The 24,626-nt window shown below is 38.1% G+C and overlaps 3 protein-coding genes across 7 annotated transcripts in view; 2 read left to right on the forward strand and 1 right to left on the reverse strand.

Moving 5' to 3' along the window:
- Positions 1-21,579, forward strand: part of fra (neogenin protein frazzled) — a 63,069-nt gene extending 41,490 nt beyond the window's left edge. Inside the window, exons 2-24 of one of the 4 annotated variants that reach the window (XM_089868129.1) lie at positions 12,374-12,584; positions 13,839-13,984; positions 14,133-14,417; positions 14,623-14,776; positions 14,862-15,004; positions 15,088-15,363; positions 15,895-16,102; positions 16,167-16,321; positions 16,385-16,672; positions 16,742-16,791; positions 16,859-17,003; positions 17,073-17,183; positions 17,249-17,539; positions 17,619-17,939; positions 18,009-18,113; positions 18,181-18,375; positions 18,629-18,661; positions 18,878-19,016; positions 19,092-19,306; positions 19,598-19,723; positions 19,865-20,299; positions 20,376-20,578; positions 20,664-21,579. In XM_089868129.1, the coding sequence (XP_089724255.1) occupies positions 12,374-12,584; positions 13,839-13,984; positions 14,133-14,417; positions 14,623-14,776; positions 14,862-15,004; positions 15,088-15,363; positions 15,895-16,102; positions 16,167-16,321; positions 16,385-16,672; positions 16,742-16,791; positions 16,859-17,003; positions 17,073-17,183; positions 17,249-17,539; positions 17,619-17,939; positions 18,009-18,113; positions 18,181-18,375; positions 18,629-18,661; positions 18,878-19,016; positions 19,092-19,306; positions 19,598-19,723; positions 19,865-20,299; positions 20,376-20,578; positions 20,664-20,762 (4,334 nt within the window). In that variant the 3' untranslated portion in view covers positions 20,763-21,579. The remainder of the gene's footprint in view (positions 1-12,373; positions 12,585-13,838; positions 13,985-14,132; positions 14,418-14,622; positions 14,777-14,861; positions 15,005-15,087; positions 15,364-15,894; positions 16,103-16,166; positions 16,322-16,384; positions 16,673-16,741; positions 16,792-16,858; positions 17,004-17,072; positions 17,184-17,248; positions 17,540-17,618; positions 17,940-18,008; positions 18,114-18,180; positions 18,376-18,628; positions 18,662-18,877; positions 19,017-19,091; positions 19,307-19,597; positions 19,724-19,864; positions 20,300-20,375; positions 20,579-20,663) is intronic. The other 3 variants (XM_089868131.1, XM_089868130.1, XM_089868132.1) reach the window with 3 other exon arrangements.
- Positions 21,580-22,170: 591 nt separating this feature from the next.
- LOC149692395 (U6 snRNA-associated Sm-like protein LSm6) lies at positions 22,171-22,961 on the forward strand. 2 transcript variants are annotated; one of them, XM_089868149.1, is made up of 4 exons: positions 22,171-22,273; positions 22,491-22,581; positions 22,645-22,758; positions 22,828-22,961. In XM_089868149.1, exons 2-4 carry the CDS (start codon positions 22,491-22,493, stop codon positions 22,860-22,862), a joined length of 240 nt encoding a protein of 79 aa, XP_089724275.1. In that variant the 5' UTR covers positions 22,171-22,273; the 3' UTR covers positions 22,863-22,961. The 2 variants fall into 2 exon arrangements, with proteins under 2 accessions (XP_089724275.1, XP_089724276.1); XM_089868150.1 differs by having other exon boundaries at positions 22,195-22,344.
- On the reverse strand, positions 22,885-24,548 carry LOC149692396 (uncharacterized). The gene is made up of 7 exons (XM_089868146.1): positions 24,383-24,548; positions 24,113-24,309; positions 23,982-24,048; positions 23,624-23,677; positions 23,323-23,555; positions 23,116-23,263; positions 22,885-23,059 (listed from the first exon to the last, which is right to left on the reverse strand). The coding sequence occupies exons 1-7, from the start codon at positions 24,417-24,419 to the stop codon at positions 23,010-23,012; spliced, it is 786 nt and encodes a 261-aa protein (XP_089724272.1). The 5' UTR covers positions 24,420-24,548; the 3' UTR covers positions 22,885-23,009.
- Positions 24,549-24,626: the final 78 nt, after the last annotated feature.

Below are 24,626 nucleotides of genomic sequence, written 5' to 3' on the forward strand. Positions count from 1 at the left end.
TTCGCTGCTATTTCAAGCTTTAGAAGGCCCCATTTTGGATTGCTCGCACTGCCACCACCATCACGCAAAACCGATACACAGCCAGCAGTCTCGTAGGGACTTGTACGTGCTTATTTTACCAAAAGGAAAAAAACCCTCTCGCGCCACCACAGTACCTCGTATTTTCGTCAGCTTGTATTTGCCACACCCTTTTGACCATCCAAATTCGACCAGCATCTAGAGTAACTTTGTATATACTCCATCCCATTCCCTTGGGAAAAACAGTTCAACCTCAGTCCCGGTCTAATTAAACGAACATTGTGATCTTGGTACCTGATCATTCATTGGTCAGTCCATAAAAAACCTCGCGTTGTCCACGCAAAGAATGTCTTTAATTAAGCAATATCTGTACTAAAGGTCAAAATCGACCGTGACCACAAAAGGGTGGAAAAAAAAGAAACATTCTAGTGTCTGTCAGAATCCGTGCTAAAATTTCGTTGCCCCAGCTTTTGGCGTAACCATGTTGTATCCTTTGGGATTTGTCCTCCTATTTCCTATACCTAAGCCTTGGACTTGTTATTGATGAGATGGGTTTATTTGTCGCGTATTTTTTTGCGCGTGGGAGGCGATATAAAGGTTAACACCCACCATTACCGAAATGAACGTGGCCAAAACAACCTCTAGTGACATTTTCACCCACTCATCGTCTAAGTCACCTTATAAACTTTAGCCTTTTACAAGATAGAAGGTAATGCAACGGGGGTAGTTAAGAACGTGTTGCCTCTACTGGTTCAATTACATCGTTACTGTCTTTTCATTAGCTCTGAAACTAAACAGAATGCGCAGACCCAAGTGTGTTTGTGTCAAAGGTTAGTTATATCCAGTATTTTTTGGTATATTTACAAGCCAAGATTGCTTCCAAACTTTTTGCGCTGAAAGTATCTCTCTATGATCAAGGGTGTAACTGAATACCACCGATTTGTAGCTTGTTACTTAACTTACTCGACTTTGTGGGTGGTAGACGAAAAAAGGGGCGCGACAGAAAACTGTCAAAAAGTTATCGTACTTCACGTTAATTAGTAAGTTTATTAAAACAATCTTGACAAGGAGGACGGAAGACTAGAGATGATGTGTCACGCATCCACTGGGGTCACTGTGGCCGGGTTTCGTTTTCCATCTCTTTATTTACGACAGGGCGCCATTTTTTAACCAAACAGACGCGGTACGACGTCCCATGACGTCGAGTCAATTTTCTGGCAACCCAAGTTTCGACATATTGCCATCCGGTTCTCGTTCGTTTTCTCCTCCGCAGTCTCTTTTCCTATCTTTGAATATGATGGAAAGTTTTATCGGAGTTCGATAATTCGATTATTATTTTTCGCTTCCTTCTGCCACTATTTGCGGGCCGGGAAATGGTGAAGACTATAACCAAACGTGACTTGCTTATCTCGAGAAAAAAAACAAATATAAAAAGGTAGATATCGGGTCTTGGGTTGAGTTGATGCTGCTGGTTTGAGACTGCTAACTCGCTTACTTGCTCGCTCGCTTGCTGTGCAACGAAGGTATTCTAGACTGACGTTCGCTCCATTACGAAAGTTATGGGAAATCGCTGGGAAAAAAGGCCAAGTTATAGGTTGCCTTTGGAACAGGTTGGAAGTACTTTAGGATCATCGATTAATTCTTGCGGTGCGGTCATTCCGCAAACCGAGCCATAGCCCTCCTTCGTTCGTCCAAAACCATATAAAGTAATATTCAATGGAGCGACCAACCTTACCTCGATGGAGGAGGCCTAATGGATTGTTAAAAATAGAAGCTTACCTATTTCCTAACTGTTTCTCTTATACAACCAGAGTTATGACCCTCCAAATTGGAGCGCCAAAATACCCGTGTTAACCCCTAAGGAGAGAGAATGTTTATGCATATTTTGCTTAATTACTCGAGCCCTAGCTGCCGGACTTAAACGTTTTTCTTGGACACATAAATTATCTTTATTCCCCTGTTTGTGATTGCCCAAAGTTCCGGTTACTTTTAGGTCAAAATAAGTGCGGGTCATTCGAGTTGAAATTTCAAGATATCTGTCACTTTCTTTGATTCGAAACCCCAGCAATAACTGTTAACTTACTAAGACCGATTGAGCTATGATTGTTTTTGGCTTTTAGCTTTCATTTTCGTTTCTTTTTTGGCTTGCTTACTTTCTTTCATTCTTTAGCCTCATACGTCTCACCTAGTAAACGATAAATAAAAACGTTGACACATTGCTAGAGAGACATTAATTTGAGACGTTATAAATCATTGTTGACGAAAAACTTTTTTGCTACAGTTGACGTTAGTAGTGGGTGCGTGTGTCCCGTTCTGCAGGTGACACTCTTAAGGGGACCCTTCAACCATCCGTGTTTGACTTAAAAAAAAAGACGTCTATGTTACTCTAACCTCAGCGGCATTTTTGACGATTACTGCTTGCGCTAGAAAAGTGCTTATATATATAAGGGGTGGAGGATTAAAAGGGCGTCATCTGATTGGTCGAAGTACCCTCGGGGCCTCTAGCTGGTTCTTAACACCGTCCGGAAGTTAATTGATTGAAGTAAAGAGAAAGAGACCACGCGTCTACGTGATCAATTTAGGTTTTTAAAAGACGACTGGAGTGCATGGCCCATACGTCACTTAATGTACTTCCGGCGTACGTTATTCCTGACGGTTCTTTTTTAGACGACGACGAAGAGCGCCTAGTTTTCACGTCGTCGAGTGCATGCTTGCCTCTTTCATTCTATCCGCGTCAGATTTCCGATTTTGGGACTCGAAAAATCGCGTCTATAGGCGATCAACTTTCTACCCGTCTCCCTCAACCTCCGTCTTTACTTTAGAAAAGCTCGATTTAACACCCATCTTTTGGAGTCTTTGGACGCCAAGAGAGGATGCGAAACCGAACCATGGATGGAGACTTTTCTATAGAAAATCGGGATATAAGGATGACGGGGAGGATGAGGAGGCTCAAGCCTCGAGAAAGCTCAAAATACTTCGAGCTTCCTGAAGATATCTAGGGCTAGATTACATACATCCCCATCCAGAAAAGAGATTTCTTTAAGAAGGAAAACTTGAAGATGGAAAGAAAAAGAAAGCTAAACTTAAAAAGAAAAGTTTTTATAACTTTTTTTCTGTACAGATAAATTATCTTTATTGAGAGAGAGAATAAGCTTCTTGAGTTTCAAAAGATTTTATCACGCCACGTGGTTCAATCTTATACCTTTCTCCTTTGATTTACTACCTTTTAAAGCGCCTATTCTTCTAGTCACGTGGCCTTTGAGGTGTCAATGCGTCTATAAATTGTTAAAGCGCGTGCAATTTCAAAAATTAAAACAAGGCTCAGCACGAGGCACTGTTAAAGCGCGGGAAAATATTAGGCTAAACAAATATTTTAAAATGTAGGCTCGCGTCCGTTACATTAGCGAAATGATTAAGAGAAATATGATTGTGATAATTCAGTACTTATATGAGGAAACTGATACAAATATTGCTGGAAACATACCAAACCAGACAGATCCTTTTCCGAGATCGGCTTACACGAACCAAAAATCAGTCACCGCTTTTTGGTAGAAGCATTCCAACCCCTTGACATATTTTCCTCCTATTCCCAAACGCGAGAAATATTCCCAAAACGCCAAACCCAAACCCAAACACGCTAGGGTTTCTTTTTCATCTAACATTTTTGAATTGATAGAAGGAAGATTTTGGGAAGAGAAGTTGAAGGGAGGGGTCAAATCGTCGCGTGGCTGTCTGTCTACCATGAGACGAGAGAGAGAAAGAGAGTGAGAGATAGAAAAGATAGATAGAGGATATTCCCCATAGACCCTGGGAGCTGCGTGAAGCTGATTCTTCAATCCCATAGTGCACTGCATATCAGAAAGAAAAGCGGCAATATGAGATGAGAGTATAAGATGAAGTGTTGACAGGACTGTGAGTGTGCATGTGTGTGTGTATGAGAGGATCTTCTCTTTTCGTTCGTCTAGCTTGTCTCTTCTCTTTTCTTATAATATTTGAGCTCGCCCTTTTTTTGTTGCTACCAAAACCAAAGTTCATTAGTTAAAGTAATCTTTTTATGAACAGAGTAAGAAATTTCCTGTAAAACGTGTACGAACCTATCACTCAATCAAATTTGGCGCGAAATAAATCACCCACGTGCTGCTTTTCTATTTTAAATTCATGTTAGGCCTAACTCCTACAAGCTCTTTTGAAAGTTTCCTTGAAGGTTTAGGCACAGTTTCTTAATCTCTGTAATATTTACTTCACGCAAATGAACTTCTTGAATGAAACTGAAGGAGAAGCTCGAAAGGTCCCTGTCAAGATTAAAAACTGATTTCCCTTCGTGACGTGAAAGATCGCAAACTCTGCTTGCTGCGAATAAAAAAGAAAATTACGAAAGATTATCATACACCCTCCAAAAAATCTGGAGTATACCTTGTCTTTAACAATGTCGCCTTGCCTTCCTTAAGCCACCACCTCCTAACCTTCTTTCCTTAAGTAATCTGGCTTTAAATTATTAACTATTCTATAAGCAGTCACCCCATATATCTTCATACCGTTTTAAGCCTAGTTTTTTACACCCTCACGTGCCTCTTTAGCGTTATTAACACCTTTGGGAATTATTTGTTTTACGCTAACGCTTAAGATAATAGTGGCTCTGGGATAATGGAACACATTTTAGTGTTTCCTAGGGAAAAATAGACCAAGGCTTAAGTATATAGGGAAGATCGTATACGCCTTCATTTTAGTCAACCCTTAAGTTGGTAAATTTCAAGGGATAGGTGATGCAATACGAATACTCCCCTTAACGCTGCAACTTTTATCGGGGCATTCCAGAGTAGCACCAGGGTAGACTTTAGGTATTTCCCACACGAACTTTCTTGCTAAAGGCATTAGGAACCCCACCGTCAAATACCTAAAACTTTCTTCGGAGGGTGAGGGGACATGAAATCGATGGAACCCCAGGGAGGCAAATTGAACTCTTATATATATATATATAGACTGGGTAATAGGGGTTAGAACTCCCCAGCAACCTTGAACCCTCTTAAACTTTCACCCCTCTCACCCTTCTTTGGTTTATATCTATCTAACTCCACGTCGTGATCTTAAATTTTTAATGTCTGTATATAAACCAAGACCCACGAATCATTTATCTAAGTTCTCGAAAAGGTTGTTTTATTAATCGTTGGAAATCTATAAGGACCATGTAAGGTTTATCTTTATTTAAAGTTCAAAGAAAATAAGTAGTCCTTCTGATTTTGAAATAAATATGATTTCGCAAAAAAAATCACGTGGGTATCTCCATCCGTCGGCCAATCCATTTGTCTTTGTTTTCTTAAAAACTTTATACTCGAGAAGATCAAAATTGCATTTTTATGCGCGGTTGGTAACCTTATTTATAAATAAACCCCCATAAAATACCTCGAGGTTTACGAATTCTCCTTTCTTATAACAGAGGGGCTAATCACTATAAGGTTCCACGTACACATATCCATCAATCACGGGTTAGGTATTTTCATCACTTTGAAGGCATGGCTTTTAAATGTATATGTACTGTAAAATTAAAACGTAGTTATGATTGTCTAGGTAGTAAATAACCCCTCGGAAAACACCCTCCAACTTCGCTATGTCTTATAACTTTCCTGTATAAATTCCTAAGGTTCTTGTTGGCTCTATAGTACGCGGGTCTCTCTTATAAACTTATACTATAGCTATGGGAAACCCCCTTGGCTGGTCCGACGTTATACGCCAAAAGCTGCTAAGTGATTTATCCCATTGTCTTTTTGCCTTAGGTTAGGGCGCGGGAAAGCTAGGGAAAAAGACGATCCCTAATTGAGTTAGGAGTTTTCTCATGGTTTTCGACGCGCCTTCCTTAGTACGGAGAAAACTAAACGAGCGGTAACCATGGAAACGATACCCTTATAGTAGAGTTTATTAGGCCTTATTCCTCGCGCCTCCTTCTTTCCTATAGCGTTTGGGAAAAACCCAAGTCCCCCGCGTGTGTGTTGACATCCAAAAGTCCCCGGTCTTTACTCTTTACGTTGGACCAATGAACTGGTCAAGACCACCACGTGATCTAATAGATTTCGCGCGCCCAGATCTTGTTATCGTCGTTGCTGTATTTTTGGTATTTGCTCCCGAGCGGTCCAATTCGTATGTTTCAAGCTATGAGCGATAGCTTTTTAATCTCTTTACGTAACGAAGACCGATAAAGCTTGTAAGAGAATTAGCCTTAAGCCTTGGTTGGCTCGAAGCAGACGCTTTATTTGCTGTTTTATTCTCTGAAAGGAATTTCTACTTTTCTAGGCCTAATTTAATTTTGAGAAGATGGTTACCACTTACCGGCGCCCCCTTTAGGCGACGAAATTGAATCGTCTCTGAAATTTTGAATTTTTTTCAAACTTCAAAATGAAATTTCTTTTATTAACTTAAAATTAAACCAATTTTCGACAGGGGCGAATGTGCGAAGAACTAGATTAAAAATTCTTTATAAACTCTCTCCCCCCTTTTTTTTTATTTCTTCAATTTCCAGCTTCTGGCCAGCTTAGATTGCATGAATTGATAGCAATAAAGCAGTAACTTATTCGTTTCCTGGGTGTCAAGTTACTATGTTAGGTTTAAAGAAAACCGGAGAGGTTCAAGATGATGCACTCAAAATCTAGCTCCCAGTAGTTTTTTGGGATGACGCCTCCGGACGGAAGAATTTTTTTCTCTTTTGGTTTTGGAGACCATTTGGAGAAAAATAGTCGTAGACTTTGTGAGACTGTAAAGAGATGATGGAAAAAATTCCTCATCTTTCTGAGAAATTCCGTTTCAAGTTGAAGATACGGTAGAAATAACCCTAAATTCGTATTGGATTTAAAGTTAACTCCATTGAATACCATACATGAGATAAACTGTAGCCCCCAAGTCATCTTTTCCTCTTGACGAGTATGGGTTGGGATATATGGAATAAAGAAGAAAAAAAAAGGTATAAATTCCAAGGCGTAAAAACGTAACGCCATTTCTCTTTCGCGGCAAATAGTATGGCCTGACAAAATGAAGATTTAATACGTCTTTTATGACTCCCTTGGTCGCACTGTTACTGCCCTTATCAACCTTTTTCTCCAAGCACCAGCACCAACCCAACCCTCACCCCAAAAACATATTCCATCCAAATCCCATCCAACTTTCTCCCCCATTTTCAATGATGGGGAAGCTTGGGAAGCTCTGGAGAAAAATATAGCCAAAAAAAAAAGAAATTTAACTGTTTTGCCTACGATTTATTTCGTTTCCGGTGTTGGAATGAAAAATATTCCGAATATTTATTATCTTCGTTTTCGTTTTAGCACGAACGTGCTTTCAGAAAACATCTATAAGACAAAAGGTGCTTAATTGAATTAATTAGTCAAGAGTTTGGGGTTTGGGTGAGAACCTGGAGGGATGTACAGGGAAATATTTGACCGTACCCGCATTTGCATTCACTTATTGAAAGAAGGTAGGCCTAGTAAAGAATAAACAAAACTTTTCTATTCGACAAACCAGATTTTCCCGACTAGCAAGATTCTCTCCCCGTTTTCTGCTGCTCAATCTTCACCTCTCTCTTATTATTATCGAACTTTTTTTTCTTCTATTTAATAATCAAAGCAAATCCGTGGGAAAATAAGCAGACTGCAGATTGACTGAACCTTCTCCCATCATTTCTCTCTTTCAAAAACGAAACGACTTTGCTCCCTTATTTATTTCTTTTATCTCTATTTGTAAAAGCCAATACTCAAAATCGTACGTTAAGCCTAGTTTGAATTTGAAAAGTTAAGCCTATTTGAAGATTTTCAATAATTTACAACACTTGTACAGTCAAGGTTTCAGTTGAGCCAAGAGGTTTTAGACGAAAATCTTTAAGCCTTTGAAAGGTTAATTTTTAGAGACGGAAAGTTTAAATGAAATCGAATCTTTTTTCCCTTTGCCGATTAAGATTTGCTATATCATATACTTTAATCCTTTTTCGTGTAAGCCAAATTTGCCAGCTTATAGAGGCTCATTACGAAGGATAGGGGATCACGAAGAAGGCCAAAAGGGTTTTATCATTAATCTTAATTATTCGGAATGCCCTTTTAAAGCGATACCCCCGCGACCCCCACGACCGTTCTCTAATCAGAGGAGTCTAAAGCCGCCTCTTGCGAAATCGGTTCGAAGCGTGAGCACACGCTCCATTAAAGGGCAACCCTCCTGATCTAAGCCTTTTTTCTACCTCTTCCAAGCTTATCAACCTTTGTTGAACTTCATTCCAGAATACGCGTATCCTTTCCTAATATAACCTCTAGGCGCTCCTAAAAGTCATAAAAAAAAGGAACTTTAATAGTTAAATTTAACGATTGAAGCGCGGAGCTTGCTTGGTTTCAAAGGCAGATCTAAAAATCATGGCGGCAAGACTGGAATTTTTTTCAAAGCATTTAGTAAACGAAAAGGATATAAGGACGGGTGTGTTACTTTTGAGGATGCGACTCCGAGATTAATCCTCCATGCTTGAAGGTTTCTTGGGTATTTTAGGCTAGGGAGAAAAATCTAGGGATCCCTCAGTACGTAATTGGATAACCGTGGAGTAGTTATATTTTCTCCTACGCTTCTTCATCCTTAAAATGGCCTCCCTTTTCCCTTCCTCGCCGCTGCCATCGCTACGAAAATTTTCACGGTTCCTGAAAAGTTAGGCCTAATTTTATATACACTCCTAAAGTAAACCGCGTTATATACAACGACATATACAACGAGAAACTTTGTATACATTATATATTTTTAATATATTCTCCGTTTTACGATTTTCTCCATAATTTTAATCGCGTGGAAAATTGCTTCTCTCTTTCCCGCCATTTCCAGCTTAAACTTGCATAATTTTAGTATTCATAAGTTGTTAACGCATTGCTCTCGCGCGCGCTGTCCTTATCTTTTGGCGTGAAACTTTGTACATTTGGCGGGTTTACACTCTCCTTAACATCTCCGCGAATTATCTTCCAGTTTGCACCGCGAAGAAAGGCGGGAACTATGCCTTATTTTTAAAAAAAGAAAAATATGGATTTAGCGATTTGCTCTGGAATAATCTTGATTGAGAAATGCGAGGAGAGGGTGTGACCCCCTCCCCCTTAAAAACAGAGTGGCTAGAAACCAGATGTTATTTTTTTTCTATTATGGTTCAGTAGTTCATACCAGTTTAAATGTTCAATGCGTACAAACATACTAAACCTTAATATATTTGTATAAAGTTAAATCTTTTATGTACGGTATTTTTCAAAATGAAATGGCGCCCTGATATCAAGCATTGTTGAAAAGCTAGGGCTCTTCTTTTTCAAGATGAAACAAACCTAGCTTAACGGTAGTAGCTCGAAAAAAGAAACAAATTTGACGCTATTTATAAAAGCACCTTTTTTTATACCATACTTTACTGGCTTTTTGTAAACATCCAGATTTAGAGCAGACGCTGCCAAGGCTTAACTAAAACAAAAAGAAAAAAATATGATGCAAATATATTATTAAACAATCGATATGTCTGATTTTCCCCAGGCACGATGAAAAGCGACGCGTCTAGACTGCCAATTATAATTTAATTAACGTATACATACGATCCTGTTAGCGAGATTGCTTTAGAAGATATTAGGGTTAACGATTAAAAGTAAGTCCCAGATGTTAACGTATTAAGAAAAGTTTTTTTCTTCCTTTCTTTTATTTATTACTGCAAAATTGGGAAAAGTAGTCATGCGATTAAATATAAAAGGGGATATCACCCCAAATGACTCACAATAATTTTGGGTCTTTTTTGGGGGGTAGGGAGGATGAAGGCTAGGGATGGGAACCTAAACGGGTAATACGTAAAGTTCTATGTAAGTAGTGATTCCAGGGGTCCAATGAATCGTCGATTAGGGGGTAGAATAGGCCCTCTTAGTGCAGACGGTTGTCATGGCAACTGCTTCTTCGTTTCTCTATAGTGATGCTTATTGCTCGCGCGACGATTTTCGGTGAGTCACGCGAGCGGGATTGGGATTTGGGAGAAGAAGAAACGGGAAGGGAAAATTGAATGAGGGGAATCTATCTCTCTCGCTGCTCTTCATCCTCCCTCTGACCTAACCGAGCAAGTGATAACCTTAAAATTAGCTAAAATATTGCGACTAACATATTACCTCCCATTATTTTTTTTGTCAATTATCCCTATTTCGAGGTAATTTTGTTTACTGTTTTGGATGACGACACCTATATCTGAATGGTGCCGATCCTTGGACCAAGAACTTTGATATTTTTGACTTAATTTCACCTCAGAATTTAGAAAACTTCGCTTAAATTTAGCATTTATTACTTATGTCCTCTTCTCTTCCACATTTTTTGTGTGAATGTCGAAACTATCCTTGACTCCTCGTTTGATGGTTCTTTTTACACTTACAAGTGCCAAGAAAAGGATCATTGATATCAACCTCTCACCCTAGCCAGCCATCCAGCCTTGGGTGTTAAAACCAAAAAGACACTAAGTCTTTTTGGCCTTTCTCGTAATCTCTTATTCCACGCACCTTTCTTTATGCAGGTGTTTGTCTTGCAAATATGAGGACTTGAATATGTTTTTTGCGTTTCTTCCTTTTTAAGGACAATGTTATAACTGTTCGGGTTTCACTCCCACTGTTTTAACGCGTGGGTTTTCCCTTTTATTTTGTTTCGCGTGTTATGGAATCGTAAACTGACTCGAAACGAAATAGGAGAAAGGGAGCTCCTAGCCTCGATCGAAACCCCAAAAATAACCGCGTTGAATATCTTAATATAACAATGGTTATATTAATTTAATCAATAATATTTGATTAACATTAGATTAATTGTTAAATTAAGTACACATCTCTTAGTCGCACCATATTCTTGACGTAATTTAAAATTTACAATCCACGTGACCAAAATAGGATAATAGAACATGGGGATCTTTTAAACAGAAAAAGATCAACTTTTAGTATCTATCTTTAACTTAGAGAGGCGTCAAACAATGCAATCAGAACCCAAATATATCCCAGTAAGAATTTTTGAAGTTAGAAAAAAAGAGAAGTGGAGAGGCCATTCCCTTTTGTCATTCGTTAGTTGGAGGAACTTGGACTCGGTAGCAACTCGATTCGTTTTGTTTCTGCATTTTTCTTTTTTTATTCTTTTCTCTCTATTCTTTTAAGCCTCGGTGGCCTTGCCACCCCGCAGTCCACCGAGTGACTTAGTAGCTTCTATACTTATTCCCGTTGTAATTAATAGCGCATTAAGTCTAAGAGACACCGCGTAGCTTGGCAGTTCCTTTTTTATATTTAGAAAAAGCCGACTTACACCCAGAAGTCCATTAATAATGGTTGACTCGGATTTTAGGAGACAGTAGGGTTCCTAGAATACCTGGAAATGTCAGGGAAATAGATGGGGGAAGAAACCTGGAAATTTCCTAGGGAAATAGATGGGAAGAAACCTGGAAATTTCCTAGGGAAATAGATGGGAAAAAGCCTGGAAATGTCACAGGGAAATAGATGGGAAAAAACTGGAAATGTCACAGGGAAATAGATGGGAATAAACTTGGAAATGTCACAGGGAAATAGATGGGGAAAATCCTGGAAATGTCACAAGGAAATAGATGGGGAAAATCCTGGAAATGTCACAGGGAAATAGATGGGGATAAACCTGGAAATGTCACAGCAAAATAGATTGAAAAAAACCTGAGGGAAGTCAGGTATGTAGTACAGACACAGTATAATTGATTACCTCCTTAAGTTATGGACTTCTGAACTACTCTACTGTATATTACTGCTTCTTAAAAAATATCCCGAGATTCTTATTTTCTCTCTCGGTTTTTCTATTGTCTTCTATTTATTTCTCTTCTCCGAGAAGGAAATGTAAAAGTCGGGGATACAAAAAGAAAGAACTAAATGGAATAGCTTTTACTCTCGTTGGGCAAAAGAAGGGAGTGATTTATCGAAAGGGATCTCTTAGTGGAAACCTTTTTTTAGGTGGTACCTACTGACTACCCTCTCAAGGCCCCAAGCGACTTCGCTAAAAGAAACTAACGGTTAGAGTTAGGCTTAGCTTGAATCTTCTTCTTCGCACAGTCCCTAGATTGTTTCTCTTAACCGCGAAAATGGCAAAAATCTTATTTCCGCACGATGAAAGACGTTGGTGTTGAAGATAATCCTCATTGTTCTCTTCCTCGCTAATATCCCGGCTAATTGCAAAAAGGGGTATTGTCTCTCTCTCTCTCTCTTCCGTCAGTCTTACGTGAGTGAAGACGACGTGAGTCTGAGACGAGTTTTCTAATTAGGCCTATTTTCTTTTTATGTCTATAAACTTAATTATTTTCTATTCAGTGATTTCTGTCAACTTATTTTTCTTCTGTCTTGCATTGTTACAGGCGATGATTCTTCCAAGTCAACGCCAGCTCCTTCGTCCGCGCCGAGGTTTAAAGATTTTTACTTTAGTTTGGAACCGACGGACACGGTGGCCTTGAAAGACCATTCGGCTTATTTAAATTGTTCCGTAACGTCGGACCCTTCATTACCCAGCCCAAGAATTACGTGGAAAAAAGAAGGGGCTGTGCTCAATTTTATTGGCGATGCTAGACGGTAAGTTTTTTTTACAAGCTCATAGGGTCTCTTACTCCCTCAGGTTTTGGTACCTTTTTTATTTATTTGTTTGTTTAATATCGCGTTAATTTTGTCGTGTAAATCTTGTGTTATAATAATGCCCCTTTAGAAGTGTTCCAACTGCCGCACACTCGTGTTGTTGGGAGAAGCCCAACTTAGTTGAGCACTTTTATTGTTTAACCAAGTTTTTAATTACGGGCAATCTTTTTTAATAATTTAAAACAAATATTTATAATTTCTAAATAAACGTCGGTAAAGTTAAATTTGATTAATATTTAACTATATAATCTAAGTTAACCATTTTAAAACATACATTTTTCGGTGCTTCTTTAGGATTCGTCTACAATTTAAATATACTTTTTTTTTGGTTTGATAAACTGAGTAACACAACTGTTTTAGCTTGTCTCTGCACTCCTAAGTCAAAGTTGATATTATAGATAATCCGACATTTGTCTGACAAATATAACTTTTTCTTTTCTTTCCCAACAACGGAATGTCACGTTATCTTTGGAGGATACACGCGAAGCAACCCAAAAAGAAAAGAAATAAAAAGAAGTCTTGAGAGACTGGGGTGTTTATTGTATCAAAGCGGAAAAAATGTGTTGTATTTTGGTTCGCGTTGGAAGTAAAAAGGCGGTAGCGTAGCCCCCCATCCCTGTATATATAGTAATCCTCTCCTCACTCGTTTTCTCATCCGTCTTTCTGATGTCATCCGAGTACTTTTCTCCGCGCGCCCCAATCCGCCTCGGAAGAGAAGAAGACCAAGATGAAGAAACGAGAGTGAGAGTGAGTTGAGGTATCTTGGGATGGAATACTCGGGAAATCCGTAGTCTAGTCTCGGACACAGATCCTCGGCTTTTCGTACTACGGGCCCTGGAGGGAAAAACGTTGGCGGGGGCCCCCTCTCTTACCCATCACTCATCTTCACTTTGGCCCGGGAATGTTTTTAGGAAACGAGGATTTGGAATCTACCCCTATTTCCGCGCGCCGTGCAACTTCTTCCTTATCTACCAAGCAGATAGCCTTCTCGATCTTTCCTTAAGTAACCCCAGCACTGTCGGCTTCTTTTTTACTTACACGTCTAACGAAGCTAGTAAAAACCACGTCTATCGTTACCCGTAATAGTTTCTTTATTGATTACATAGACCGAGAAGATATTTTGGGACTTTTCCGATGGAGTTCATGCGATAATTTTTTCCCCGCTCTTTTTTCTCTCTCTCTTCGTTTGTATAGGTCCATATTGCCCAATGGCTCGCTTTATTTTAGCAGTATTTATCACACAAGGTCCGAAAGACCGGACGAAGGTATTTACCAGTGCGTCGCAACCGTACCCGGACTGGGTACTATCCTCAGTCGGTCTGCCAAACTACAAGTTGCCCGTTAGTGTTTTATCTTTAAAATCTTTTAAGGCCGGGTAGAGCAAAATTGCGCTGAAGATATCGTTGGCCTATTTTGATCTATTCGGGCTCTTAGACATACGCGCGTTTTCGAAGACAGTCCAGGCATGATTTTATCTCCTTGTTTTAGTATTACCAAGGTTCGACGACCAACCGTCGAACCAGATGACCTTTCCGGGTCAAACCGCCTTCTTCCCTTGCTTAATTTCGGGCGTTCCTCCCGCGACAATACAATGGTTGAAGGACGAAAGACCGCTACAAATTGACCCATCTAGAATGACCCTACTTCCCAGCGGCGCTTTAGAAATTGATCACGTGCAGGTCACGGACAAGGGCAGCTACGTTTGTAACGCTTCTAACATCGAAAAACATCGAATCAGCGCTGCCGGAACCTTGTCCGTCAGCCTTAATTACGGTGCGTAATTACGTAATCCATAGAAGCAAAGATAGAAGTTGACAACTAGATGGAATAAAATTACCCGATAATCTTAATTGCCTATTTGGGCTATAGTTTTGCCACTTAATTGCTTCCACGTCAAGTTATTAACTTCTGTTTAGATTCAAACTGAATCGTGATCGTGATTAAGTTTGGGTTAATTTTGGGCGTTTAATTTAATCAGAGGAAGCCAATAAGATCTCGGCACCCCTTTTCCTGGCAACACCCCGTAATACGCTGGTCATTGAAGGGACGAACGCGACCTTAGATTGCGCCGCGAACGGAAATCCGAGACCAAAGATACAGTGGCTCAAAGACGGAGTTACTATAGATATGAGGTTCGTATTCGGTTTAAACTCATCACCGATTGGCGCTAATTGATTCCAAATCGAAAATCTAATTAACACCGTCGTTAACGCGTAGCCATTTAGATAGCCGATTCAGTATAGTCGGAGTGGGCAGTTTACAGATAGAGAATGTCCGCGAAAGCGACGAAGGCTCTTATATGTGTAGAGCCGAAAACCACGAAGATTCCGTGGATTCTAGTGCCAATATTGAAGTTGAAGGTTAGGAATAATCACTACGGTTTAATTGTTTAAAGGGATTTTCAACTAAATACGAAAGCCTGTCTTTCTTTTGTAACGCGTAGTTCCTCCGCGATTTATAAAACAACCCCAAAATCGTTACGCTTACGAAAAGGAAGATATGGAATTAGAATGCGAAGTTTACGGGAAACGCGAACCTCACGTCCAATGGTTCAAAGACGGAGAAAAGGTTATCGAAAACGAGTATTTCCAGATTGTTAACAATTTCAATCTTCGAATCTTGGGACTGGTCAAGGATGACCGAGGCGTTTATCAATGCGTCGCTTCCAATTCCGCTGGAAATATTCAATCATCGGCCCAGCTTATTATATTGGATCCAGGTATGAACAAAGATCAATCAATCGTCTTTAGTTGTCGTCAGGGAATTAAGTAAATTGCGAGAAACAAATGTCCAGGTTTTAATTTCAAGATATTAATCAATCGTTGTTAAATATATCGCATGAACTTGTGAATATATATTTTGTATTTAATTAAGTTCATAAATGTGGTACAAATAATAATAATCGTTTAGAATATTCTGTATCGATCCTAACCCGTTCGATATTTGCTGCGCTTGATTCAATTATTTTTGGTCGCACACATAATTGTTTTTCCTATATATTTATTATTATAATTTACACCATTTTTATTTTAATTTTCTTTATTTTTTCTTCTCTTGTCGCTTTCGTTATTCTCTCTCCATTTCCCAAAATTTTCTTCTTCTATTTTGTTGGATTAAAAAAAAAAACAAAATGTTGGCACGAATTTCTATTGTTGTGCACGACTATTGTGAAATTACCCATAAAAAACAAACCCCCAAATCCCGAACTATTTGATGTTTGCATACACAATCGACAAATCCTACAAAAAAGATTCTCCCCTTCCGACAACCCTGGTTTCTATCACGACCCCGACTTCAGGTGACCAACCGCGTAGTAAAGATGTTCCTTCAGTACCCCAAGACGTTAAAGCGGTCATCGTTTCAACCCGGTTTGCTACATTGTCGTGGCAAGCGCCCGTCCGAACCAATGGCAATATCTTCGCGTATTCAGTCTATTATAAAGAGGAAGGGTCCACTAGGTAATTCATTGTAATTATTACATCTGTGGACAAAAGAAACCCATGGATTTTTTTCTGCGTTTAGGGAAAGGGTTATTAATACAACGAGACCGCGTTTAGAAGAAGTTAGTGTCCAGGGGCTACGACCAGCTACTAAATACTTCTTTAGAGTAATTGCTTATAATCAACACGGTCCGGGAGATACTTCTCAGGAAGTAACCGTTGTAACTCATCCGGAAGGTACTATTTACTTCTGTTTTAAATATGAAATACATACTTAAAAGTTAAAAATTTGCGTCTTAGTTCACGTTCCTGGATCACCCAAGAACTTGAAAGCCGCCGCCCAGTCCCCTTCCACTGTTTTAGTACAATGGGAACCTCCCGAACAACGTAGCGATCCTATTTTAAATTATAAACTAAGCTACATGGAAGTTGGAACTTCGGAAGAACGCGAAGTGACAACTTCCGAAATTAATTATTTGCTACGCGGATTGAAAAAGTTTTGCGACTATAGTATATGGGTGGTGGCTTACAATAAAAATGGACCCGGTTTGAGTACCGAAGAGGTGTTAATTCGAACCTATTCCGATGGTAAGACAACAACATTGTAGAACAAGGTTTCAGATTGGGTTCGCCAACTTAGCTCTTATTTTTGTTTAGTCCCCAGTGATATGCCTCAAAATGTGACGGCCGAAGCGGCTAGTTCACACGTAATTATATTTACATAATTTTTATTTATTCCCATTTGTGAATTTTAAATTTACGTCATGAATTTAGTCGGTTATATTACGATGGGAACCTCCTCCTAAAGAGACTCAAAATGGCGTTATTACCGGCTACAAAATACGTTTTAAATTGAAAGGCAGTCGTAGGGGGGACACGGTAACTACCGATGGAAATCGAAGACTTTTCGTTCTACCCAGTAAATTTTAATTAAATTTAAGCGTTAAATATGAACAAGGAATTAACTCTTAATTAAATAATATTCAAGATTTGGAAAGAGGTGCGCAGTATAGTATAAAAATTTCGGCTCTGACCGTAAACGGGTCCGGACCGGCCACTGAATGGGTCGTTGTTGAAACTTATCAAAACGATTTGAATGGTTAGTTTTTTTGCCAGCTTACGAAAGTCTGTTAGTTGATAGTTAACGTAGGCTTTTAACTTCAGAGAAAAGAGTGCCGGAACAACCAAGCAGTATTAGAGGAAAACCAACCTCAAATTCGATTTACGTTACATGGACACCACCTGAGAATCAAAACATAATGATACGGGGTTATACAATAGGATGGGGTGTTGGAATCCCCGATGTTTATTCGAAAATTCTAGACGGAAAGCAACGATACTATACGATAGAGAATTTAGAACCTTCTTCCGAATACGTTATAAGTTTACGGGCCTTCAATCAAATGGGGGATGGCCCACCGGCTTACAATACTGTTAAAACTTTATTGGAAACTAGTAAGTAACTGACGTCAATGAAGGATATCACTCGATGCGCAGTGAAATAATTGAAAAATTAACGCTGGTCTCCTGACAGCGCCAGAACCCTTGACTCCGATGATACCGCCAGTTGGTTTGAAAGCCATCGTCTTGTCCTCTACAACCGTCGTTCTGTATTGGACAGATTCAACTCTATCTCGAAATCAAGTCGTGACCGATAACCGATACTACACCGTTCGATACTCGAGCTTTAATTACCAAAATAACCCCAAGTACAAGTACTTTAATTCGACCGAATTGAATTGCATGATTGATGACTTAAAACCCAACACGCAATACGAATTTGCCGTTAAAGTTGTTAAAGGTCGAAGGGAAAGCACTTACAGTATGACCGCGGTCAATACTACGCAGGAAGCAGGTTAGTGAATGGAGAGGTTTAGCCGTCGAACGCGAATGTCAAGACCTCAAAATGTTTAAACATTTGCAGCACCTTCCTCACCTCCCCGCGACTTGACCGCCGTTATGAATGACAATCCCACCATTGTTAGCTTACACTGGCAACCTCCTAAGCAACCTAATGGTCAAATAACTGGTGAGAGAACCTTGTAAAACCACCCTCAAAATGCGCTATTTGCAACAAAAACTGTTGTAACTTACAGGATACGTAATATTCTACACAACCGACAATACCAGACAAGACCGTGATTGGGTTGTTGAGGGAGTTGTTGGAGACAAAATGACCACGATGATTAAAGGATTAACGGCCGACACCACCTACTATTTCAAAATTCAAGCACGAAATAATAAAGGATACGGACCATTTTGTTCCGAAATATCCTTTGAAACTGGTCCAGGTAAACTGTTCAGTTTTTTTTGTTGTTGTTGTTTTAAGCAAATCTCGAACGATATGTAACTTTTAATTCACTATCGACACAAAAGAATATATTTTGTACAGTTTTTTCCGATCACCCTATTTATCAATTGACAATTTTTTAAGCATGTAATTTTTAGTTTCATCTGATTTTTATTATCTTCCATCTTTTTCTCTCTTTTCTCTATATTTTTTTGTTTGTTGTCTCTGTCTTGTTATCAACGACACATCAACAGATGATGGAGTTCCTTCCGGAGCTTCGGTTCAGGGTAAGAAGTTGATTACGAAACTTTACTCGCTTTTAATTTGAATTAAAACCACCTTTCAACGCACGAAATAATCAAATTTGCGTAATTTAGAACTTAAGATACTTTGCGTAACTTGTAACTTAGAACCACTTTTCAACACTCGAAATAATCAAATTTGCGCAACTTATAACTTAAAGTACTTTGCGTGTAACTTAAAATACTCCGCGAATGATTTAGATGGTGCTGGAATCACGAACAATATGCTTTACATCATTATCGCATGCGTTTCGGGAATCACTTTGATTATTATCATCGCTGTCAGCGCTATCGTGTGTCGAAGACGACAAGGATATTTGGGACCTACTAGAAATAAAGGGTAACTAACTAATTAATTACTCGACGCTTGTACAGTACTTCTTGCACGCGCTGATGTAACTTAATTACTGGTAAGTAGTTACGGCGCCAATAAAGGTAAAGCGGGCGGTAAAGAACTGAAACCACCTGATTTGTGGATCCATCACGATCATATGGAATTGAAAGCTCTCGACAAAAGTCACAATGGTGGAGATCAAGCCTTAACCGTCACGCCCATACCACGAAATTCTCAAGATTTAGGCGATGAACCAATCATAAGCACGATGGAGAAAAAGAAAGCGACTTATATGGGTATGTTTATTTATCTCTTTTACCAAAATAATTTTCCAGTTGTTGTTATTGTTATTGTTGTTTCGTGATTCACGCATTGTTGTCGTTACATAATCGCTCGTTATTATTATTATTTCTTATTGGTTTCCCCTATTTTCTTTTCTTTTCTTTTATGTTTTTGAAAACTATTGTTGCGGTAAAAATTACTTTTGTGTCCCGCTTAAATTTGAATCTCGCACACAAACTTAAACTCTTCGACACACACACACGATGAATGGTTGTGCTTGGATATTGTACTTGGAAAATAAATAGTAGGAAGTACGTACGAAGCATCAGATGATAAAGGCGAAGAAACTGGCCTACTGGTTAGACGCTCGATAAGGGTTAAACCTATTATGATACCTATTGAAACTCAACCGGTAAATCGAAATGAACAACGTAAGTAATATCATCAAAAAGTAGCTCAAGAAAACACGCAGTCCCCCTTTTTGATTTGTTCGGTGTTATTTAATAAATATTGTTCAGCTTTAATAGATGGAAGTATAGTTATTAATTAATGTTCTTGGTTTTTGTCAACAGCAATGTCGTCCGTAGTTACTCAAGTTCCAAACGGTACTCTGAACCAACAACTTCCGCCCCCACAGCACATAGATAACGGAAGTGGTACTCTTACGCGACCTTTATACCCCAGAACTCAGTATAATATACCTAGAGCCCACGTGACTATAGACACTTCTCATCAAGTCGCCACCGAATTACCGTCTCCGAGTAGCCATAGTCAAGTTGGACCAGTCACTTACGAACAAGTAACGGCGGTGATGGTTCCACCAGGGACGGACCAAGCTCCTCCTTCTTACAGTAGCGCCTTAGCTAGTACACCCAGTTTGGGTATGGACGTAAGTGGAGGGGGAACGATGACTAAGAGACAAATTGGTCATCCTTTGAAAAGTTTTAGTGTCCCCGCTCCACCACCTCAAAGCGGGGCAACCACACCACAACCTAAACATCCCATAGGTACGTTCCTTGGCTCCTTTTTCCATCATCCTCGCCTTTTCTAAGGGCTTATTGGAGAAACTTATGTATGGAATAGGTTCCAACATTCGACCCCAAGTCGTCATGAGCCCATTGAAGAAAACTTTGTCCTCCAGTACCTTACCGGGGTCTACGTCTTCGCCGATACAAGCGCAGTCAACGGGATCGTTGCTCAAATCAAGACCAGCGACTGGGAATGTAACGGCGAGACCATTACCCGAAACTCAGTCGTCTAGATTATTAGGAAAAGAAGAGCTTACAGTAACTTACATTTTCATTTGTTTCATATAATTACCTACTCATTACCGACTAAAGAGAAGTACAGAATAATTATTTTGTCTTTTAGCAATCTTACAGTACGGAAGAATTGAACCAAGAGATGGCAAATTTAGAAGGATTAATGAAAGATCTGAATGCCATAACTGCTTCCGAGTTCGAGTGCTGATTAACTATATAACAGACAATATCTTCCTTCTTCCCCCCCCCCTTTTGTAAATACCTCATTTTTCTTACAAAAAAAAGAAACAAAAACGAAAGCCGCTACGCCCATGTGGGCGAATTAATGAAAAATCATCATTATAATTAATTTAAACTTCCATTACGAAAAAATTTTAAAATTTGTTCGTGGTTCTCTGGTCAGAGTATTATAATTATTATTATTATTTTCTTTTATATATATAAATATATATATATACCGCAGTACGAGCGTGTGTGATTGTGCATATGACGAAAAAAAAAAACTTTGTGAAGATACCTCAAATATACTCAATCAACTTGAAAACAAAAAACAAAAAAACTTTTTATTACGGTAAATCAAAGAGACTGAATCTCGCGTAAAAAAAAAGAAAAGTGAAGAAAAGACAAAAAACAAAGTTTGTTAACTTAAAACTAAGAATTTTTCTAAACGAAAACGGAATTAACTCTTCCTTCAGCGGTTTGAGGGAGATATTGATAAAAATGTGTTTTTATAAAAAAAAAAAGTCATTTTTTTAATTATTTAACTTTATATAATGTAAAAGTAAGAAAGGAGTAACGTTTATATTCCATCGTGCCATTGTGTAAATACACGATTTTAAATTTAACTATTTTTTTTAGTACAGTTTTGTTTGTTTGTTTTGTTTTGTTTTTATCAATGCCTTAAGTTTGCCAAAAGCCAATTGATTCATTTTTGTTTTCGCTGAGTAAATGATTGTGTAAAAAAAAAGCCATTCAGCTTATAAAGTTGCCAAATGAATTGAACAAAATTGAAAACTACAACTAAACTTTACATATTTTTTATTTTTCTTCATTTCTTATAATCATAACCTATTTTAGGCCTAGCAGGCTAGCCCGGGAATCCATATTGGAATTGGAGGAAGGAGTATGGTTTTCAAAGAACCGAAGTTGGAGGTGAAGCTTTTTTGTCTATTATTTTAATAGGTGCAGCGTAATACACTTTCATAGTCACCCAGTAAAATTACTCCATGGAAAACGGCAATGGTCGGCCATTTTTTGTAAGTAGGCAACGTGCGCGTAAATTTTTAAACTCCCGCCATATGTATAATGGGCCATCTGGCGGGGAAATGTACGGAAGTTTCTCTCAATAGGATCAGGGCCGGAAATAAGAAAAATTTCTTATGGGACATCTATCCAGTGAGTCGTGACCCCCTGTTTGACTGGAAAATTTATAGAACATTGTCCACTTAAGTGTGCAAAAATTGTGTCGATTCTCCAGAGTCAAGGTATCAAAAATTGTGTCGATTCTCCAGAGTCAAGGTATCAAAACCTCGTAAAATTTATTGGTCACATTGTCCAGTGACCTCCTTAGTTTTTAAAAAAATTATGGGACATTTTAAAATTTTATTGGACAATGTCCAGTGTCCTGTGCTTATTTCCGGCCCTGTTCTCAATAGGAACCCGGCTTCTGCTTGAACCTGCCAGTTTATAGTTTCCATTCTTGTGTGCAACTCTGTAACGGTAATTATAATTAATAAATATACTAATTTATTGTTCAGAATCATTAACCTTCAGCTTATTACTGCGTTATTGTAAGTTTGGGCTAAGTTATTTGCGTAGAATAGTTAAGAAATACAGGAAAAACTAAAACTGACCAAGGCTTAGGGTATTATTTACCTACCTCAAGGCTCAATCCCATTGGTAATTTGGTACTAAATTTAAAATGTTAATGAAATAGATGAGTAGAAGACAAACTCCTAGCGAATTTCTGAAACAAATAATCGGAAGACCCGTCGTAGTTAAACTTAATTCGGGTGTGGATTATAGAGGTAATAATTTCCTTCATCTGTAAGTGTATAATAAATCCAAATGATGATAGCATACTTTCTTAGGTGTTTTGGCATGCCTTGATGGCTATATGAACATAGCCTTAGAACAAACTGAAGAGTATGTTAATGGACAGTTGAAAAATAAGTATGGTGATGCCTTTATTAGAGGAAACAATGGTAAGAGTGGACATATCATGCATGCCAGAAAAAAGAAATGGTTTTAATTTTTATTATAACTATTTTTAGTGTTGTATATCAGTACTCAAAAAAGGAGGGTTTAATGATCAAATCAATGACTCTTCATTTGTACATAAATCATAAAAAAACATGTTTATTTTTTATGGATAATTACAGAAAATAAATATTTCATTTTTTTTTTTTCATTTGAAACTATACAATCATTTTATAAATATTAAATAGGAAATAAATTAATTTCCTAAAATAAGAGATAAAATCTTTTTCTCCAAGAGAGCTTGCACTGAAACCAATTACTAATTAAATTATGTTAATTACTTAACTTTCCGATTAATATACCTTGTTTACTGCCCCTGGAAACTGCTAAATCATAAGCCATTTCACCATTCTCATTAGTTTTTGTAAAATCAGCCCCTGCACCTAAAATCTCATGAGCACATAATACATGATTGTTGAATGCTGCAAACATTAAAGCTGTGTTTCCATCCTACAGAATATTAATTAATTTATTTCAAATAAAACCAATTAAAAGAATCATCTATATACATAATCTTGATGATCATAATCAGCTCCATTTTTTAATAATTCTTTCACTACATGGGAATGACCTTTGGCTGAAGCAAACAGCAAAGCAGTTTCTCCTTTTAATCCTTTAACATTAACTTTAGCCCCTTTGTTAATTAATAAATTAACAGTAGCTAATTGGCCATAAGCGCAGGCCCAAATGAGAGGAGTGAAACCATCCTTATCCTCTTTATTTAAACAAGATAAATCATCATCTATAAATTAAAATTTACTTAAATCATTAGATTTTATAGTCATTTTTACGTATTTTCAAATTTAATACCTAAATGATGACTAAATAGTTCACCCTGGGCGGCCAAATGATGTAATGTTCTTTCTTAAATGAAGCAAAGTTCGTCAAATATCTTTTGACAGTCAAAAAATTGCTCAAATATCTTTTGAGTAACTTTTGACAGTCAAAAAATTGCTCAAATATCTTTTGAGTAACTTTTGACAGTCAAAAAATTGCTCAAATATCTTTTGAGTAACTTTTGACAGTCAAAAAATTGCTCAAATATCTTTTGAGTAACTTTTGACAGTCAAAAAATTATTCAAATATCTTTTGAGTAGCTTTTGACAGTCAAAAAATAGCTCAAATATCTTTTGAGTAACTTTTGACAGTCAAAAAATTGCTCACATACCCAGAAGTACAGCAGGAGATTGGGTAGAAACATTGCCTCTTTGTAAATTTGTTAATATTGTTGTAGGCTAATAATATATAGGCAATTTAATTGGGAAGTTGCTAATTGATATCATTAATCATTTTATTTACTCTGTATGGTGTGAAAGCACTTCTACTACCCCTTTGAACAGATAATGAGCCTATTGTTGGAACTGAAGAACTTGTGGGGGTTCCAACTGAAGTTCCAAATGCAGGTAACCTTATAACGGGACTGACGTGATCTAAATTGTTTTTATTTTCTGCAATTGCAGCTGCTACTTCTGCATTTGAATTTTCTGGAGATGGATCTATTTTTTGACAAGCGTTAATTATTAAAAACATATTTTGCGGCACATAAGCTCGGTAAAAGTTGGTACAAACCGTAGCTAATAGACTTGAAAGTATCTGAATCGCCCATTTTAATTTAATTTAATGTAATTAATAATAATTATAATTTAATTTGCGCTCCATCGGGAAGCCACCAATTTTTAATTCTAGCAGACGACATTTTTTTCTTTTTAAATCTAGTTCGTTCTGACTGTTTACTCCTTATGACCGGTGTGGCTTCTTTCTTGTGATGTCGGTTTCTTTGTTTCAATTCGGTAAGTGTACTTGAACGAAAATC

This window comes from Phalangium opilio, unplaced genomic scaffold (assembly GCF_054372755.1).
Source record: "Phalangium opilio isolate 3A_F unplaced genomic scaffold, DU_Popi_V2 ptg000024l_1, whole genome shotgun sequence".
Classification (NCBI taxonomy): domain Eukaryota; kingdom Metazoa; phylum Arthropoda; class Arachnida; order Opiliones; family Phalangiidae; genus Phalangium; species Phalangium opilio.

Bases quoted from the DNA above. Each gene is read 5' to 3' on its own strand.
- LOC149692395 (XM_089868149.1), top strand. From the start codon at position 22,491: ATGAGTAGAAGACAAACTCCTAGCGAATTTCTGAAACAAATAATCGGA. The intron at 22,582-22,644 runs GTAATAATTTCC...ATACTTTCTTAG, and splicing joins TTCGGGTGTGGATTATAGAG to GTGTTTTGGCATGCCTTGAT. The intron at 22,759-22,827 runs GTAAGAGTGGAC...AACTATTTTTAG, and splicing joins CTTTATTAGAGGAAACAATG to TGTTGTATATCAGTACTCAA.
- LOC149692396 (XM_089868146.1), bottom strand. From the start codon at position 24,419: ATGGGCGATTCAGATACTTTCAAGTCTATTAGCTACG. The intron at 23,678-23,981 runs GTATGTGAGCAA...GCTTCATTTAAG, and splicing joins ATCTCCTGCTGTACTTCTGG to AAAGAACATTACATCATTTG. The intron at 23,556-23,623 runs GTATTAAATTTG...TTTAATTTATAG, and splicing joins ACTATTTAGTCATCATTTAG to ATGATGATTTATCTTGTTTA.